This window comes from Cajanus cajan, chromosome 1 (genome assembly GCF_000230855.2).
Source record: "Cajanus cajan strain Asha chromosome 1, NIPB_CcT2T_4, whole genome shotgun sequence".
In the NCBI taxonomy this organism is placed as follows: Eukaryota; Viridiplantae; Streptophyta; class Magnoliopsida; order Fabales; family Fabaceae; genus Cajanus; species Cajanus cajan.
Window position 1 is genome coordinate 25,687,202 of NC_138517.1, and position 19,079 is coordinate 25,706,280.

Consider the following 19,079-nt stretch of genomic DNA (forward strand, 5'->3'; position numbering starts at 1 on the left):
GGATACCCACAAATCCATATGAAAAATACCGATCTGTACTATTTAAATTGAAAATTCCTCCCTTGTATAGCATCTCTCATCAGATGTACATATAAAATATACCAAAAGCAAGTGTACAAAAAAAATATGTATATATACCGAAAGCATAATATATATAATCTCTGTCCTCCATCATTTCAAAATCCGACCACATATATACCTTTGTTTTTCTGGGTATAATGCAAACAGTAAGCAAAAATATCATAATTCTTTTTTATCTTTTAGTTTCATATATATGTAACTCTTATCGTCGTCTAAATTGGGTCATATATATATATATATATATATATATATATATATATATATATATATATATATATATATATATATATATATATATATATATATGTGTGTGTGTATGTGCGTGTATATTTTGATTTTCAACAAAAACGTTATTATTAGCACTAGATGCTGATGAAAGCTAGCTTGAAAAAAAATTAAGCAAAGTGAGAGAAGAAAAGATTTACCCAATAGTCTATACATGTTGAAGATGAACATTGAATGCTTTTTTAGTACTGACACTCATGAAGAGAAGCACATATCTTTGTGTTCACTGCAAACAATACAGTTACCGTGTGCAGTGTTTTAGGCTCTTCTCACAGTGATGAGGTTGCTCACACCTCAAAAGATTCCTCCTGTGGGCCCTCCTTCAAGGGTTTATGACTCCATGTGTGATGCTGGCATTTTCTGCTACGGGAAGGGCCCTGTTACAACACAAAGCCTTCGGTCACTGTCCCTACAATTTAAGCCCCTTTTATTATTCTTTCTCTTCCATTATGTTTTCCACTATTAACTTCCCTTTTTATTTTCTCTGTCTCAAAATTTATTACTTATTAATTTCCATTTTTTTTTTTTTTTTCAGATCTCAGAATTCTAGACCAAAACCTATACTCGACCATCATTCTCTCCTTGTACGTTTTTGAAGAATTGCTAATGAGTTTTTAGCGAGGAGGAAGAAAAATTAAAAGAAAAATAAATAAACGAAGTAGTTCATCAAAACAAGATGATACAATGAAAGAGCAAAACAAAAGAAGAATCATTGACAACATTTGAAGAGTAACAAAATTGAAAAGGAAAAATGAACGAAAGAAAAAAAATAGACAAACCCCCCAATTAATCGTTTCTCCCATTTACATCAACATGAACATGGAAATTACAAAAGGAAAAAAAAAAAAAAAACTAGTACAATAACATTAATCAAGCTTTCTTGTTTATTCATTTATGCTGTTTAACCTCTAGAGTCTGAACCTTTATGATCTTAACCTCCCATCTCCTTAATCAACTTATTAATTTAGCTCAAAAAATAATTAATTATTTCTTTTCTCAAAACAAAAAAACATATAATCTTACTGACTATATGCTGCTATTGTACCAAGTACTTCCAACCCAGATTCCCCCACCCTACTGGCTACCCCTATACCCATGTGTCATTCTGAAGTACGTGCATTTCAAAATCTTCAATGCAACCCCATCACCATCCACATCCACCACCACCACCACATCACTATTTTCCGACAACCCCGTGCACCCTTTTTGACCCACCATACTCCAATTGATGCACCTTATGGTCAATATTTGTTCATCTCACTCAGCAGAATTATCACCACCAGCTGAAGCTGGCTTGCTTGCTACTATCTCATAATTACCACCTCCTTCCTCGTCTTCATCTTCATCTTCATCTCCAATTTCCTTGTCATCGTCTTCCTCCTCATCCTCGTGGTGCTGCCGGTCCATGGGATCATTCTGAGCGTCTCCCATGGTCACTTCAGGTGGCACCACATGCTGTTGAGGAGGCCATTGTTGCTCTGGGAGCACCATAAGTGGCGTCATGGTGCTTTCAGGCTTCATTTGGCCCTCTACTTTGTTCTTCTCCCTGTATAGAGCATCCAATTGGTGAAAATAGGGACAGGTCTTGGAGTCTTCAGGCCTCTTCTTGTTGCTTTCCTTGACTTTCTTGAAGTACTTGTTGATGTTCTCCCACTTCTCTTTGCACCTTTTGGCATTCCTGTTGTACCCCATTTTCCTCATCAAGGCTGAGATCTCCTCCCACAATGGCCCTTTTGGTCCACTTTCTTGATACTTTGTGTCGAGGGTAGTCCTCAGGTTTATCAATGCTTCTACCTCAACTTTTGGCCACCTTGAAGAGCTAGCCCCAATCATCAAATTCTCCCCGTTGTTATCAGCTTTATTGCTTTCAACATTAGCCACCACTAGTTGTTGTTGCTGCTGCACCTGATGTTGTGGCTGTGGTTGTAGGGCCAAGGGCTGCACTGGTGGGGCCTCAGGAACTGTTGTTGTTTGTGTTTGCTGTGGTGTTGTTGCTGTTGGTGTTGTAGTTGCTTGTGGCACTGGTTGCTGTGGAGCAATAGTGTTGCTGTTATTCAATGCGGCATCAAGGTTAATTTCTTGTTGCTGATGTTCGGCTATCTTTTGCAAAAATGTCATAACAGCAGCGTCTTTTGCTGCAGCAATGGACCTCTCTTGTGCTAGAATCTCCCTTTCCCTGTTGATCCTTTGCATCTCTTGCATTCTCCATGCGTCTTCCCTCACCACTCGCTCTTGCTCCCTCTTCTCAATGGCTTCCAAGAACCTCCTTTGCAGCTCCTCCTGCTTCTCTATGACTTCCTTCATCAGCCTCTCAAAGAAGTCCTTCCACTTTCTCTTCCTCTTCCTCCTCGCTCCCCCTCCCTCCATCGTTCCCTCTGATGAAGTCGAGGAAGAACTCGAATTCGATAAGAGCTCCATTGGGATAGTGGGGAAGGAGGGAGGGGTGATGGTGTTGGGAGCGTTGTTATTGTTGTTGTTACTGGTAGGGTTTGGTGTTTGTGGTGGGAAATATGTAGGGTTTGATGAAGGGTAGGAAGGGGTTGTGATGTTTAGTGCTGGTGATGGTGCTATGTTGAGAATGGCTTGAGGCATAGGGAGTGTGGTTGTTGATGGAACAGTGGTGTTATTGGACACTGGTGGCAAAGGCAGTGGTGGCATTATTGATGATGGTGTAGTTGTGACCACTATTGAAACTGGTGTTGCTGGAAGTGGTGTTGTTGTTTGTGATGGTGGCTTTGAAGATGGTGTTGGGGATTGAATTGCAGGGTTGTTTTCAAGGGCTTGTAATTGATCAAAGAAGCGATAAGTTTTGCCTTCTGATTTCCCACTACGCCCTTCTTTGGTTCTCTTGTGGTACTTGTAAACATTCTCGAATTTCTCTTTGCACTTCTTGGCATTTCTGTGGTAGCCAAGCTCTGCCAGTTTCCTGATAATAATAACCCCCAAAACAAGACAAAGTAAAAAAACAAGCTTTCTGGCTTTATCTCAACGCATCAAATTCATAGCATAGGTGGCAATGGAAGCATAAGATAATGGCCAAAAACAAAAATATCTCAGGAATTCAAGTCCCCATGAACGGAAATGGAGGAAAAGGAAGTAACTGAAGAGCTTAAAATAAGGGAATTGAAGTTAAAGGAGAAAATATAATAATGATATCAAAATTGATGTAACTGGAGTGAAGTTTTTAATTAATTAATATCTAATACCATGGATTGGTGAAAACTGAAACGGAAATGCTTCTCATGGAAAACACATGAACCCAAGTGAGAAGATTGTGCAATCTAGCAGTTAACTTCATTCATTCCCAATGAAATAAGGGAGGAAGAAAATGTTGCTTTTGAAGACTCAGTTCAAGTTGGCAACTTATTTGGAAAACACAACATGTATCAAAATGAATGTCAGAAAAATCACATCACATATCCAACTCAGATGCTTCTCATATTCAAATTATTACATATTTTCACAACCAGTTCAACTTTAAAGTCCACGGGAGAGAAAATTAAAAATAAAAGGGTGGGATAGTTAACAAAGGAAATTATATTTTAAGAATGAAATTAACCAAAAAGAAAAGTACAAGGGAATTAAACAAATCGAAATGAAAGAGAGAGAGAGAAGGAAACAAAACAAAACAACAAACATAAAATTAAAGTGAAACACATTCCAGAGAAATTAAAGAACAAAACTTGAACAAGAATTGAGAGTTTTCACTTTCCAGATCTCCAAGTAAAACTCAAACCCGTGGTACTTAATTCATGTGAAAAAAAAAAAAAAAAAAAAAACAACCTCAAAAACAAAAAAATTCAATGACTCACCTAGAAACCTCTTCCCACAAGGGACCCTTTACACTTGCATCTCTAAAAGCCACGTCCATATCTGACCTTATCTTCAACAAAGCCAGAGTCTCTTGCCTCGGCCACCTGTTTCCACCAAAGCTCCTGTCACCTTCCTCAACTCTTCCCCTTTCATCATCTCCAGAATTTGATCTGTCACCGTTGTTGTTGTCACCACCACCACTATCGCTAGCTCTTCCTGATGCAGCCACAGCAGAAATTGCTGTGGCTGCATCTCCAGAGCCTCCTCCTCCTGTTCCCAACACTGCTGAGTCCCCCAGCATAGGACTCTATTCTCTCTCTTTATTTTTTTCTGGGGTCTCTCTATGACTATCTACCTCTCTCTACAAAAACAGCACAGAGCCTTGGCAATTACAGAGGAGGAAAAAAATAATATGTGGGGGAAAAAAGAGAAGAAGAGAAAGAAAAAGGGTGGTGAATTCTTTGATGGGTGTGTATATGAGTGTATGTTTGGTGAATTTATTAATTTATTTGGGTGGGATCTGCCTCCTGGTAATACTAATCTCAAGAATTTTATTTTATTTTTTTCTTTATTTAACCATTGGTTTTATACATGCAAAAAATAACGAAAATAATAAATTTTTTCTCTTTATACTTTTGGTTATTTTTAAATGAATATTTTGTATATTTTCAGAGTAAAATAAAATTATAGATGGTCAACAATTAAATATTTCTATTTATATTTGTTTTATTGGCTTTTATAATAATTTAATGAGTAAACAATTGTAATTCAAACATAAAAAGTTATAAAAATAAAGTTATTAACTTAAATACTTATTTTACAGATTATATGAATCATAATTCTTATTTAATATATAATATATTTTTAAAAAAAATACATAAAATTAACTCTAATTTAGTTGATTAATATGATAAATATTGTTAGACTAAAACTCTATTTTTATTCAAGGTGGAATCCTCTATCTTGTAAAGGCATCATCTAGGGGAAAGTAAATTACTAAATTCATGCACCTGGGTTTTCTCCCACTGTAATACAGTAATAATAAAGTGGCACAGAAAGATATATATGGGTATTTATTATTTATTTTTAATACACGAAGAAAATAAACATTGATTAATGGCACAAGAGTGTTTTGAAACAGGTGCACAAACAGACGATAGAAATAATAACTTGGGTTTTGTCTGTGCAGCTAAATTTAGTTAAAGGCCGTGTCATGTAGGTCAGCTTTTTCTTTTTCTTTTTTTTTTTAACTTTTTTTTTTTTTTTAACTTTCAAAAATGTTAGGTTTATTTTTATTTTTTTATTTTCTCAGGGTGAAGGTGAAGATTATCTTTTACATGCTTTTTCCTTGGTGATATTTTTGGGATTTTGGATTTCAGTGGCAATTGGCCACACTGTGAGCTGAAATGACCAAACAGACCATTAACATGGCTCTTGCATTGACCTTTAATCATTGAAGTTAATCTATGATGTGTTTTATTTAGATTAACAGGTCAGTGTGATGTGAGCCTGTCCCCTTGTATTAAAGAGGACCATTATTTTATTTTCTTATTTAGTTTTCACAGTGTTCACATTTGTAATGTCTCAAATGACCCTCATTTTAAAAAGATATATAAATATTTAATTCTTCATATGTAAGATAACTTTATTTATTTTTTCAATGTTTAAATTTACTTTCTTTTAAGTTTATGTTAAAAAAAATATTATTTTAATTCTTATATTTAAATATTATTAATAAATTTATTATCAAATAAAATTTATCTATTATAAAAGTTATAATATAAATTTTATTTATTAATATTTTTTAACGAAAATATCACAACAAATTTAGTTAATTCTATCTAATTATCTCAATCTATAATTTTTTTTTGTAAATTATAAATGTTAAAAAGATTAATTTTAATTTTGAAATAAATTTATCTTAAAAGATTAAAAATATATTAAAAAAATCATTTATATTCATTTTATTTATGTTTCTAGCTAGTTCTTTCGTTATATGGATTTTATTTTATTTTTACGACTAGAGAACATATACAACTCAAAAAGAGTGTGAAAACATTTTTCTTTTTTTATAAAGTTAATTTGAAAGAGAAGAGAAATCGTGTACTGTGTGGTACTCTACATGTGGTGTTTGGGTCCTACACGTGATGGTGACCATCACAATTTTGACAAATTGTACTTAATTGACAAAAAGCGAAGTTTAAAATACCTCCTGTTATAACGAAAATTTAAAGGAAAAACTTGTTGAAGGAATGATATACAGACATTAATTTATGGCCAATTTTGTTAATAAAAGATAAAGGAGAATCACTTCCTATTTTAAAATTACGGTCAACCATTTATAGTGAAATAACATATTACTTATTGGGGAAATTTTCAGAATTTAAGCATCCACTCATGCAATTATCATGAAGCAGAAAACTAACTGATCCAGTTAACCACATTCACATGACTAAATGCTTTAAAACTCTAAGTTAAGTGAGATTTTAAAATCACTAAATATATTTTCATTGCAAGATTTTATTTAGTATATTTTTAAAATTAGGGGTGAAATTTTTCACAAAAAAAAATTCTACAAAATTTTAGGAAAGGAAATAACATAAATAGGGCTAAAACAAATTATAAAAAAGATAAGATCACTGGTTGAATATTTTAGCAGTGCCGACTTGAACACTAAATTTATCTCAATGTGATAATGACATATTAATATTGGAGTTTAAGGTGTTAAAAGTTGACTTTTACCAAATTTGACATCAAATTTTTATTGTGACAAAATTATTATTTATTGAGATTCAAATTGAACGATGTTGAATATTTGCAAAAGTTTTCCAACATACATGAAATGGGTTGGATGTTTGACACAAATTCTAAGGCTTTTGAAAAATAATGTAACCCTAAATCATTATTAGATAATATTGGAGTTCAAGGTTTTTGTTGACTTTAGCTAAATTTGAAATAAAATTTTCATGGTTATAAAAATTTTCTTGATATAGATTCCAATCAATTGACAAATATTTATTTTTTCAATGCAAGTTAGTTACAATAAAAAAGGAGGTTGAATATTAGTAAAAAAAAAAATTAATGCTCAAATAATTTTTTGAAACACCCTAATGTAAAATGAATGAATACTTGATATTGTTGATATTGACTACACTTATATGGTGTCTCAAATGAGTTGGATCATCGGACATGAAGCCTAAAGCCTTTGAGAGACAATTTTGGCCTATATGTTCTAGAATAGAAATATTATTTGTACAATAAAGGGAGAAAGAAGAATCTAAAATATCATTTGTAATTAATGATATGAAAAAGGAAAATTTATAAGAAAAAGTATTATCATTTGATTATATGTTATATAGAAATTAATTAGAAAACATGTGATTGAAAAATGAGGATCACCTAATAATTTTTCATGATAATAAAAGACCAATTAAAAATAGTATTACATGAACTATTGTATGACTTGTCATATAAATAATGTAATTTATTTTAAAACATGATACTATCAATTTACTCTATGTTGAGACAAGTTTTGTTATACCTCATTAAATTTTTTTATGACTCATGGTGTTTAGTGTTGACTTTAAAAAGTTGGATTGTATTTTGATGGACAAATTAAGGTTCACCTTCAATCCAAAACAAATAATATGGTAGTCATAATTTTGTTGGTCGAAATACTGAATTTATTACAATGTGATAAAATTAGTGTTAGATAATATTGGAGTTTAAGGTGTCCGAAATTAACTTTACCTTAATTTATAATAAAACTTTCATTGTGACAAAATTCATTTTGATATGTATTCCAAATTGTTAATCGAACTTTTCAAAGCAATTGAGTTACAATCATTGTCATAAAAACAAGACCGGCCATTAAATCGGTCTGAGTATTAGGTTAGTAGGTCAAGTTCGAATCGATGAATCATTAATTGAATTACATGACTCAATCTTTATTATGTTTTAAAAAATATATTAATGTCATATATATATATATATATAATACTTATAAATTTTAATAAAATTAATACAATAACTCAAAGGAAACCCCAAAAAAATTGTAGTCAATATTTCTGGTGTTCATTGTGTTATTTAGTTCAATTTTTTAGTTAAAAACCATCTGAACCAAACAATAAAATTAAGGGTGATTCAATTTTGTTCCATTTGAATGTATTACAAAATATAAATAAAACCAAATCAATTTTTTGCAGTTTGATTTAATTTTTACAGTTTTAAAATTCTGTTATTTAAAAATTAGTTTTTTTTAAGAATCGCATATCAAAATTAAGTAAAATTAAAAGTTTATGAATACTAAAAATTTCCAATTATATAATGTATTTAGCCCCTTCATAATACCTTTGAATAAAATATTTAAAAAAATACATTTTAGTAACTTACAATTTAATAGCTTACAATTTTATAAAGCACCTTTTATGCTATGTGTCAATATCATATAGCCACGTTATACATTATAAGAAAAAACATATTTACATATAAGTGCAACTCGATTTGTGTCGGATTCACATTTCAATCCAAGAATCGAATCTTGTGGTTTACCAATTAAAAAACTAAGAAGAACCATTGGTTTGAGATTTTTCATTAGTTCTTTTTTTTTTTTTTTGTCGATTTTCAATTTTTTGTTTGGATTGATTCAATTTTGAGGACCTCTAATCAACATAATATTTATAGAACTGCCAAATTATAAACTAGTTGAATCGCATAAATTTATATATAATTAAATATGGGATTTTAATTTGGAAATATACTATATAAATTATGTAAGTCAATTATATAATAAGAGAACATGTTAGTTTAGTAATCATTAATGTGTTCAATATTTAATTTAAATTAAAGATATAGTATTAAAATAATTTCATATTTATGCATATATTAAAAATGTTGGCTTAGCCCTTAAAAAAAAAAAATGTTGGCTTAGTGGTTGATATTCTTATTACATATACCAAAAATGCATGGATTTGAATATTCTAGATCTCGAGCCAAAGTTTATTATTTTTTCGATGTTTTTTTAAGTTGCAAAAAGGATATTTCCAACAACACTCAACAATGTTTTGGGAAGTGTGTGCATGCAACACTGTATAACTCACATTGGACACCATGATGTACAAGTTGACAATTTGAATCTATTTATAATCCATTAAGAAGTTTAGATCAATCATATTGTTGGTTCTCAATTAAATAGGTTAGATCTGTCAGTCCGAACCAATTTCTAAAACTATGGTTACAATAAAGAGAGACTGAATATCAACAAAAGTTTTCCAACACTCAAACAAGTGGTAATTTTTTGAAACAACTCTAATGTAAAATGAATGTGTATTTAATAATGTTGTTATTGACTACACTTATACGGTGTCTAATTTGGACCGGATCGTTTGGCATGAAGCTTATTATGGCCTTTGAGAGACAATTTTAGCCTATGTTTTAGAACAAAAACATTATTTGTACAATAAAGAACAAGAGAGAAAGAATAATCTAAAATGTTATTTGTAATAATGATTTGAAAAAGGAAAAATATTAAGTGTGTTTATATCATCATCCAAATTCGTTCAATGACAAAACTACAAGAGAGGGAAATTACGTTCAACATGACTTTGAAATTTAGGAATAAAGTTAAACAAACATACACCAAGTAGTTCATCGTTACTCAATATTCAAAATATACTAATCAATCTCCACATAAAATTTACAAGAAAAATTAATATCATTTTATTATATGTTATATTAAAATTAATTAAGAAACAATTAGTTGAGAAATGAGAAATACCTAATAATTTCTCATGATATTAAGAGCCGAAGTAAAAATAGTATTATATGAATTATTGTATGACTTGTTATATAAATAGTATAATTTATTTTAAAATATAATATTATCGATTTACGTTATTTTGAGACAAGTTTTATTATACCTCATTAAATTTTCTTATGAGTTGTGGTGACTTCACAATATTTGACAATTTAAGTTGGGACGAGGTATTTTGATGAAAAATTAAGTTCTAAATTCAATCCAAAACAAATAAAATTGTGGTTATAATTTTGTTTGTTAAAATACTAAATTTATTCCAATGTCATAAATACATAATATTGGGGTACAAGGTGTTTGAAACAAACTTTGTCTAAATTTGAAATAAAACTTTCATTATGACAAAATTATTTTTGATATTCAAATTTTTAATTAAACGAATAATAATATATAGTTTTGATGCAATTGAGTTATAATCAATGTTTCATAAATTAGACCAATCATTAAATTGGTCTGGTTATGTGTCAAGTTTGAATGGGTGAGTCATTAATTGAATTGTATGAATTGATTTCAAGTATTTTTTTTAAATAAATTCATGATATAACTTGAAGGTAATCAAAGCGTTCATATTTTAGTATATTTTGAAATGTATATATTACATCAATTTTGTTTTATGAGAATGAAGTATCAAATCATCTTAGATTAATATAAAATTTGATATATATGATCTAAAAGATATGAACTTTCCATCTAACGGTTGAATTTACAAAATTCACATTTAATATAAAGTTATTGAGCGGTGTAACACTTAGTTAAAGTTACACCGGTGTCGTTTGAACCCTCCTCTATATATATATAATTTCCATCTAACGGTTGGATTTACAAAATTCACATTTAATATAAAGTTATTGAGCGGTGTAACACTTAGTTAAAGTTACACCGGTGTCGTTTGAACCCTCCTCTCTCTCTATATATATATATATAGAGAGATGAAGGTTCAAACGACACCGGTGTAACTTTAACTAAGTGTTACACCGCTCAATAACTTTATATTAAATGTGAATTTTGTAAATCCAACCGTTAGATGGAAAGTTCATATCTCTTAGATCATATATGTCAAATTTTGTTAAAATTGAACAACAACTTGAAGGTAATCAAAGTGTTCATATTTTAGTATATTTTGAAATGTATATATTACGTCAATTTTGTTTTATGAGAATGAAGTATCAAATCATCTTAGATTAATATAAAATTTGATATATATGATCTAAGAGATATGAACTTTCAATCTAACGGTTGGATTTACAAAATTCACATTTAATATAAAGTTATTGAGCGGTGTAACACTTAGTTAAAGTTACACCGGTGTCGTTTGAACCCTCCTCATATATATATATATATATATATATATATATTTATATATTTAATACTAATGAATTTATAAAAAAAATCATACAACAACTCAAAAAAACTCCAAAAAATTTGTAGTCAATATTTTGGGTGTTTATTGGGTAATTTGGTTCGAGTTTTTACTTAAAAATCATTCCAATCAAATAATAAAATTAAGTATGATTCAATTTGATTTGATTTGAATGTATTATGAAATCTAAATCAAATCATATCAATCTTTTACCATTTAGTTTGATTTTGTGGCTTTAAAATTATGATATTTAAAAATTAGCTAAAATTATGTAATATAATGTTATTTTTTTTAAGACTCGCACACCAAAAGTAAAATTAAAGTATATAAATACTGAAAATTTCTAGTTACATAATATATTTATCCCCTTCATGTCTTATTATTTTGGTGCAAATATTTCTTTAATGCAAATTTTAGTTATCATTTTAAATACTTGTATATATATATTGTCATTTAAAATAAAATTATTTTTGAGTGTTATAAATAATTTATAATTTTCATTATTTAAAAAATTATTTTAGTAGTCAACAATTTTATAAAATATGATATTTCTGGAAAAAATATCTTTTAGTAACTTACAATTCAGTAGTTACAATTTTATAAAACATATTTTATCCTACTTATCAATATCGTATACCTACACTATACATTTGGGGGAAAAATAGTACATATAAGTGCAACTCGTTTTGGGTTGGATTCACATTTCAATCTAAAAATTGAACTAAACCGTGTGGTTTAACAATATAAATAAATAAAAAGAATAACTAGTTTCAATTTTTCATTGGTTTTTGCTTTTTTGGTTGATTTTTAGCTTTTTATTTAAGTTGGTTTAGTTTTGAGCACCTCTAATCAATATAAGATTGATAGAGCTGTCAAATTATAAATTGGTTGAACTATATAAATTTATATATAATTAAATATATAATTTTAAAATAAAAAATATTATATAAATTATTTAAGTCAATTATATAACAACAAAACATTTTGGATTAGTGATCGCTAATTTGTTAAATATATAATTTTAATCATATTTATGCAAATTAAAAATGTTAGCTTAGTAGTTGGTATTCTTCCATATATAAAAAATGCATGAGTTTGGATATCCTAGATCTCAAGTCAAAATTTATTATTTTTACTGATTTTTTAAGTTGCAAAAAGGATGCTTCAAACAACACTCATCAATGTTTTGGAAAGTGTGTGCATGCAATACTGCATAACCCACATTGGACACCAATATACTAGTTGACAAGTACATAGGAGACTAAGGGAGTGTGCGTAAATTCAAAAATAATTAAAAAATAATGTATTGGTAATCAATAGATGATTTTGTAGGTATAACCCAAAAAATGTCCTAACTATAATGAGTTTTACAAGTTTGAATGTATTTCTGATCTACTAAGAAGTTTGGATCAATCATATTATTGTTTTTCAATTAAATAGTTTTGACCTATTAGTTCGAGTCAACTTTTAAAACTATGATTATAATAAAGAGAGGTTGAATATCAACAAATGTTTTTCAACACTTAGACAAGTGCTATTTTTTTTTAAATAATCACAAGGTAAAATGAATGTGTCATTAATATTGTTGATATTAACTACACTTATACAATGTCTGAAATGGACTGGATCGCCTAACATGAAATCCAAGGCTTTTTAAACACAATTTTAGTCTATATATTTTAGAATAGAAATATTATTTGTGCAATAAAAAGAGAATGAAAGAGAAGAGAGAAAGAACAATCTAAAATGTTATTTATAACTAATGATATGAAAAAGAAAAAAATATTAAGTAGGTCATGACCACCAAATAATCATTATACTAATCAATCACTATATTATATGTATTTGTTTTCTAAATTTATGAAAAAAAAATAATATGATTTGGTTATATGTTTAAAAATTAATTATGAAACGCAGAGAAATGAGAATTACCTAATAATTTCTCATGATAGTAAGAGATGAAGTAAGAAATAGTATTATATAAATTATTGTATGAATTGTTATATAAATAGCATAGTTTATTTTAAAATATGATACTATTGATTTACTCTAGATTGAGACAAGTTTTGTTGTATCATTAAATTTTCTTATGAGTTGTGATGTTGACTTCATAATATTTAATGATTTAAGTTGGGTTGAGGTATTTTTATGGAAAAATTAAACTTTAAGTTCAACCTAAAATAAATAATATTGTGATTATAATTTTGTTGGTTGGAATACTAAATTTGTTCCAATGTGATAAAATTAGCGTCAAATAATATTGAGGTTTAAGGTGTTTGAAATTTACTTTGTTTAAATTTGAAATAAGACTTTCATTGTAACAAAATTATTTTTGATATTCAAATTTTTAATTAAATGAATAATATATATATATATATATATATATATATATATATATATATATATATATATTCGATGCAATTGAATTACAATCGATGTTTTAATAAATAAACTGACCATCAAATCGGTCTGGCTATTGGGTTAGTAAGTCAAGTTCGAATCGATCATTAATTGAATTACTTGACTTTATCTCTTTTATTTTTTGAAAAAATATTTATATCATATATATTTAAAAACTTATAAATTTCAATAAAATTCATACAATGACTTAAAGAAACATCCAAAAAATTTGTAGTCAATATTTTGAGTGTTAATTGCAAGATTTGGTGCAATTTTTTTTTATTTATGAAAAGTCATTCAAAGCAAACAATAAAACTAAATATAGTTTGATTTTGTTTGATTTGAATTTATTACAAAATTTAAACTTGTGACATAATTAGTAGACTAGAACGGACCGTTCTAAATTACTAAATGGGCTTATAAATCCTAGTTGAGAATGGGATGTTCCCAAACTAGAATGGGGTGTTCCCAAACTGGAATGGACCGTTCCAAAAGTGGTCGTTGTGAATAAAACTCAACTCCAGAACGGGTCATTCTGGTTTAAGAACGGACTGTTCTAGATGTGAAGTTTTACACATGATGAATGAGTGCAGAATGGGCCGTTCTGGATCCGAAACGGGCCGTTCTTGCCACTCCTAAACTTCTATATATAGGACTTATATGTGTAGTTGAGGAGAAAGAGAGGTTTTAGAGAGAAGTTCTAGAGAGAAGGACTATGGGTCTGTAAGCTCCTTTCTCTCTCAAATTTCTCTGTATGATTATTCTTCTCCTCTAGATCACTAATGTCTTCTGTCTTCTATTGAATTTCATACTAGAAAGCTTGTTTTTGGAGGATTGAAGTTCAAGAGTCGAGCTTTGGAGGATATTTCTTCTTCTTCTTCTTCTTTTTCTTCTTCTTCTTCTTCTTCTTTTCAGATTCTTGGCTTTTTAGAGCCAATCTTCAGGTGAGGGAAGCTAGAATGTAGGTTGTTTTAATTTCAAGGGAGTTTAGGAACTCCATTGATGTATGGATTTTAAGAAGTGGTTGAATTAAAGAAATTCCTCATTTTTGGGGGTTTTGAGAAAAATGGGATTTTGGATGATTTTGATGTGTTGAGTCGTTGCTTGTTGAATCTGAGCTCATTTTTGAGTTGTATGAAGCTTATATGTTGCGTAATTGATGGAATTAAGTTGTTTACATGTTGTTAAAGTTGTATAGTTGTATAGTTGAATAGAAAGTTGTCAAGTTGGTATGTGATGTCTATTGTTGAAAGTTGCTTTTAAGTTGTAAGTTGCCTTAAAGCTACCTATTGTTGTATTGTTGTAAGATGCCTATTGTTGTATTGTTGTAAGATGCTTATTGTTGTATTGTTGTAAGATGCCTATTGTTGTATTTTTGTAAGATGTCTATTGTTGTATTGTTGTAATATGCCTATTGTTGTATTGTTGTAAAGTTGCTTATTGTTGTAAGATGCCTATTGTTATATTGTTGTAAAGTTGCATATTGTTATAAGATGCCTATTGTTGTATTATTATAAAGCTTCCTATTGTTGTAAAGTTGAAAAGTTAGGGACATATGGTGAAGATATATGTCCTATGTTGAGATACATAATACTAAGGTGATAAGTTGAAAGTTGTTTTAAAGTTGAATCCCTTAGTACTGTGTGGGCGATGTGGAAGTAGTCGATCCATGTCAAGGTTGAATGACCAAATTGAGTAAGGTATCTAGTTAGAGATGTAGTCTTTGACTAGGTACTGGAGGGTGCATGGTACTTGGAGGCAGTAGGTGGACTAACCCCATATGTGGATTGGTTTGCAGACTAAGGCCGTGGTAGGTTCATACCCAAACCTTTCTACCTTGACAGTAGTACTGGACCTCCGAGTCTAAGTGGCACACCTGAGTAATCGCCTATTGTTGTCTATATATACCTGGTTCTCTTTGTAGTTCCTAACGATGCCCTATACCTGACCTGGTTAAGATATAGGTCAAACATTGGATTCGGTAGGGTTTATGCCACCTAGACTGCTCAACCTCAATTGTTGGAGATCTCCTAGTTGTATATGCGTGACGACACATTAAATTTTAAGTTGTATATTGTTGTTGTTGTTGTTGTATTAAAGTTGCTTCTAAGTTGTATGAATGAATTGATTTTTTATGTTGAACTGTGTGGTTGTGTTGTGATGATGATTGGATGAATGAGTAGTATAGTATTACCCTATACTTGTATGGTTATTTATTGAACTCTAGCTTACCCTTCTATTTCCATTAGGATGGACTGGCATTATCATACTGTGTATGGGAGCAGATCATGACTAGGTTGGAGTTGTTGGCTGTGTTCGCTGCAAGAAGTGGAATTTTTGGTTCCTAGTATCAGAGTTACCATCTTGGGTAATAGTTGTTGTGCTTGACCGGTACTAGGAGATTTAGTTTTGGATAACTATATAAATACCTTATATTAAAAAACTCAATTATTCTATATTTTTCATGTTTTTTTTTTGTATTTATGAGTTATCCAATTTTATTATTTATCTTAGTTCACTATTAATATTAGTTCACTATTAATAGTGCGATTCCACTAAGTGTAAGGAGCACGGCGAGTTGTTATAAAACCAAATTAATCTTCTACAATTTGGTTTAATTTTGAGATTTAAAACTTGTGTTATTTAAAAATCAGCTTAAAATATGTAATATTATATTTTTTTAGGACTCATACGCCAAACTATAATTTACAATATACAAATACCGAAAATTTTTGACTAAAAATTTAGCACCAATTCATGTCTTAATAGTCTTATGGTTTTATTAAAAATATTTCTTTAATGCAAATTTTAATTATCATATTAAATATTTTTTATCATATATATATATATATATAATTTGTCGTTTAAAATAAAATTATTTTTGAACATTATAATTATTTATAATTTTCTACTTTAGAATTCAGTTTAATAACTTACAATTTCTTAAAATACATCTTAAATCAAATATATTATATTGTATATTTCAAGAAAAACACCTTTTTAGTATCTTGCAATTTAGTAAATTATAATTTATAAAGTACCTTTTATGATATGTATCAATATCGTGTATACCTACACTATGCGTTTGGAAAAAAAAAATATTTTCAAATAATTGTTGTTCGGTTTGAATCAATTTCAGATTTTAATTCGAAAATTGAACCTAACTGCATGATTTATGAAAATAAAAAACTGGAAAAAAACCACTAATTTGCGATATATCATCAATTTTCAATTTTTTTTATTAATTTTTAATTTTTAATTTGGGTAGATTCAATTTTGAGTCCCTATAGTCAATATAATATTAGCATAGTTATCAAATTTTAAACTAGTTCAACTACATAAATTTTTACTTAATTAAATATATAACTTTAAATTAAAAAACATATTATATAAGTTTTTTAAAAAATTATAAAATAACACAACATATTGGTTTAGTGGTTACTAAAATTTTAAATATTTACGTATAAATAAGAGATATAATATAAAAATAATTAAAATCATGCTTTTATAGATTAAAAACATTGGCTTAGTGGTTAATAACTTTACATATATAAAAAATACATGGATTTGAATCTCCTCAATTGTAAGCCAAAAATTATTATTTTTTGATTTTCAATGTCGCAAAGAGAACGTCTTGGACAACTTGCATTAGTATTTTGGAAAGTGTGTGCATACAACATTGCATAGCTCACAATGGGCACCATTATGTACTAGTTGACAAGTACATGTGAGAGTGTGCATCAATTTAAAAACTATTAAAAATCAACATATTGGTAGCCAACAAGCGATTTGCTAGTTCAACCTAATAGAATTGGCCTAAGTATCTCGATTTTCACCTATTTGAATGCATTTTTTATCTATTAAAAAGTTTGGCCCAATTGTGTTATTGATTATCGATTAAATCAGTTTGATCAACATAAATTATAGTTACAATAAAGAGAGTTTGAATATTAGCAAAAGTTTTCCAACCATTCAGACAAGGTTTTTTTTTATTTTTTTATTTATTTTTAATAATCATAGTGTATAAAGAATATGTAGTTAATATTGTTGATATTCACTACACATAAGATATCTGAAATTGGTTGCACCATCTGATATGAAGTCTAAGGCCTTTCAGAGACAACTTCAGTGCATATATTTTAAAATAAAAACATTTATACAACAAATAGAAAGAATGAGAAAAAATAGAGGAGTAAAAGTAATCTAAAATGTTATTAATAATCAATAATATGATAAAGAAAAATATTAAATAATTCATTATCATCCAATAATCATGATATTAATCAATCTCTATATTACATTTATTTAAATTTTTTAATGTAAGAAAAAATTAATATCATTTTATTATATATTATATAGAGATTAATTAAGGAACATGATTCATAATCATCTAATAATTTTCCATAATAATAAGAGATGAAAATAATATTATATAAATAATTATATTAGTTGTTGTTTAAATAACACAATTTATTTTAATATATAATAATATCAATTTATTCTATATTGAGAGAAATTTTGTTGTACGTCTAACTTTGCTTCTAGGTCATGTGGTTGACTTCAGTCAACACTTGACAATTTAAGTCGGTTCAAAAAATTGATTGATATTTAGATGAAGGAACCAAGTTTCAAATTCAATCCAAAATAAATGATATTGTGATTATAATCATAAAAATAACTGAAGAATAGACTATTTTATAGTTCAATGCAATGACATGTTACGAAGGCAAGCCATTTATGAATAGAATTTAATAGTGGCCAATCCTGTTGGATTTGTAACCTACCGTTTTAAATGGCATCAAAATTTCGATGCCAGTCACTGCATCCCCCATCCAAGGATAATTATTGGATTGTTAAGCCTACAATAGTAGAGTGACAAAACAAAAACCCAAACATAGATTTAGTCCAAGAGGTATCAAATATGTTTTAGTTAAAAAGGTTTAAATATTTTTTTAATCTATATAAAATAATTAATTTTTATTTTAATTTCTGTAACTTTTTTTTTTTTTTTTAATTTTTCATCTTCAATAATTTGTAATTATTATTTTTGGTTTTTATAAAATGAGTAAAATTTAGTTTTAGCTCTGTAAAATAATTTTATTTAATTTTCACCATTCAAATCTAAACCCACTATATGTAATTTTTAATGTTTATTTTAAAGTAGATAAATATTTTTTTTTGAAGAATTGTAGAAAAAAAGTCTCATATTTTTTTTATTTTGTACTAATATCTTAAGCTTTCTCCTTATATTAATTAATTTAGTTTAGTTGGAAGATACGTAAAATTTGACTAATGATTGTTTCTGTCAATGATTGACTACAACATTGT

At 28.5% G+C, this 19,079-nt stretch overlaps 1 protein-coding gene across 1 annotated transcript; it reads right to left on the minus strand.

Annotated features, from left to right (window-relative positions):
• Nucleotides 1–1,051: 1,051 nt before the first annotated feature.
• Nucleotides 1,052–4,657, minus strand: LOC109789070 (trihelix transcription factor DF1). The gene is made up of 2 exons (XM_020347936.3): nt 4,179–4,657; nt 1,052–3,292 (listed from the first exon to the last, which is right to left on the minus strand). Exons 1-2 carry the CDS (start codon nt 4,478–4,480, stop codon nt 1,624–1,626), a joined length of 1,971 nt encoding a protein of 656 aa, XP_020203525.2. The 5' UTR covers nt 4,481–4,657; the 3' UTR covers nt 1,052–1,623.
• Between the last annotated feature and the right edge of the window lie 14,422 nt (nt 4,658–19,079).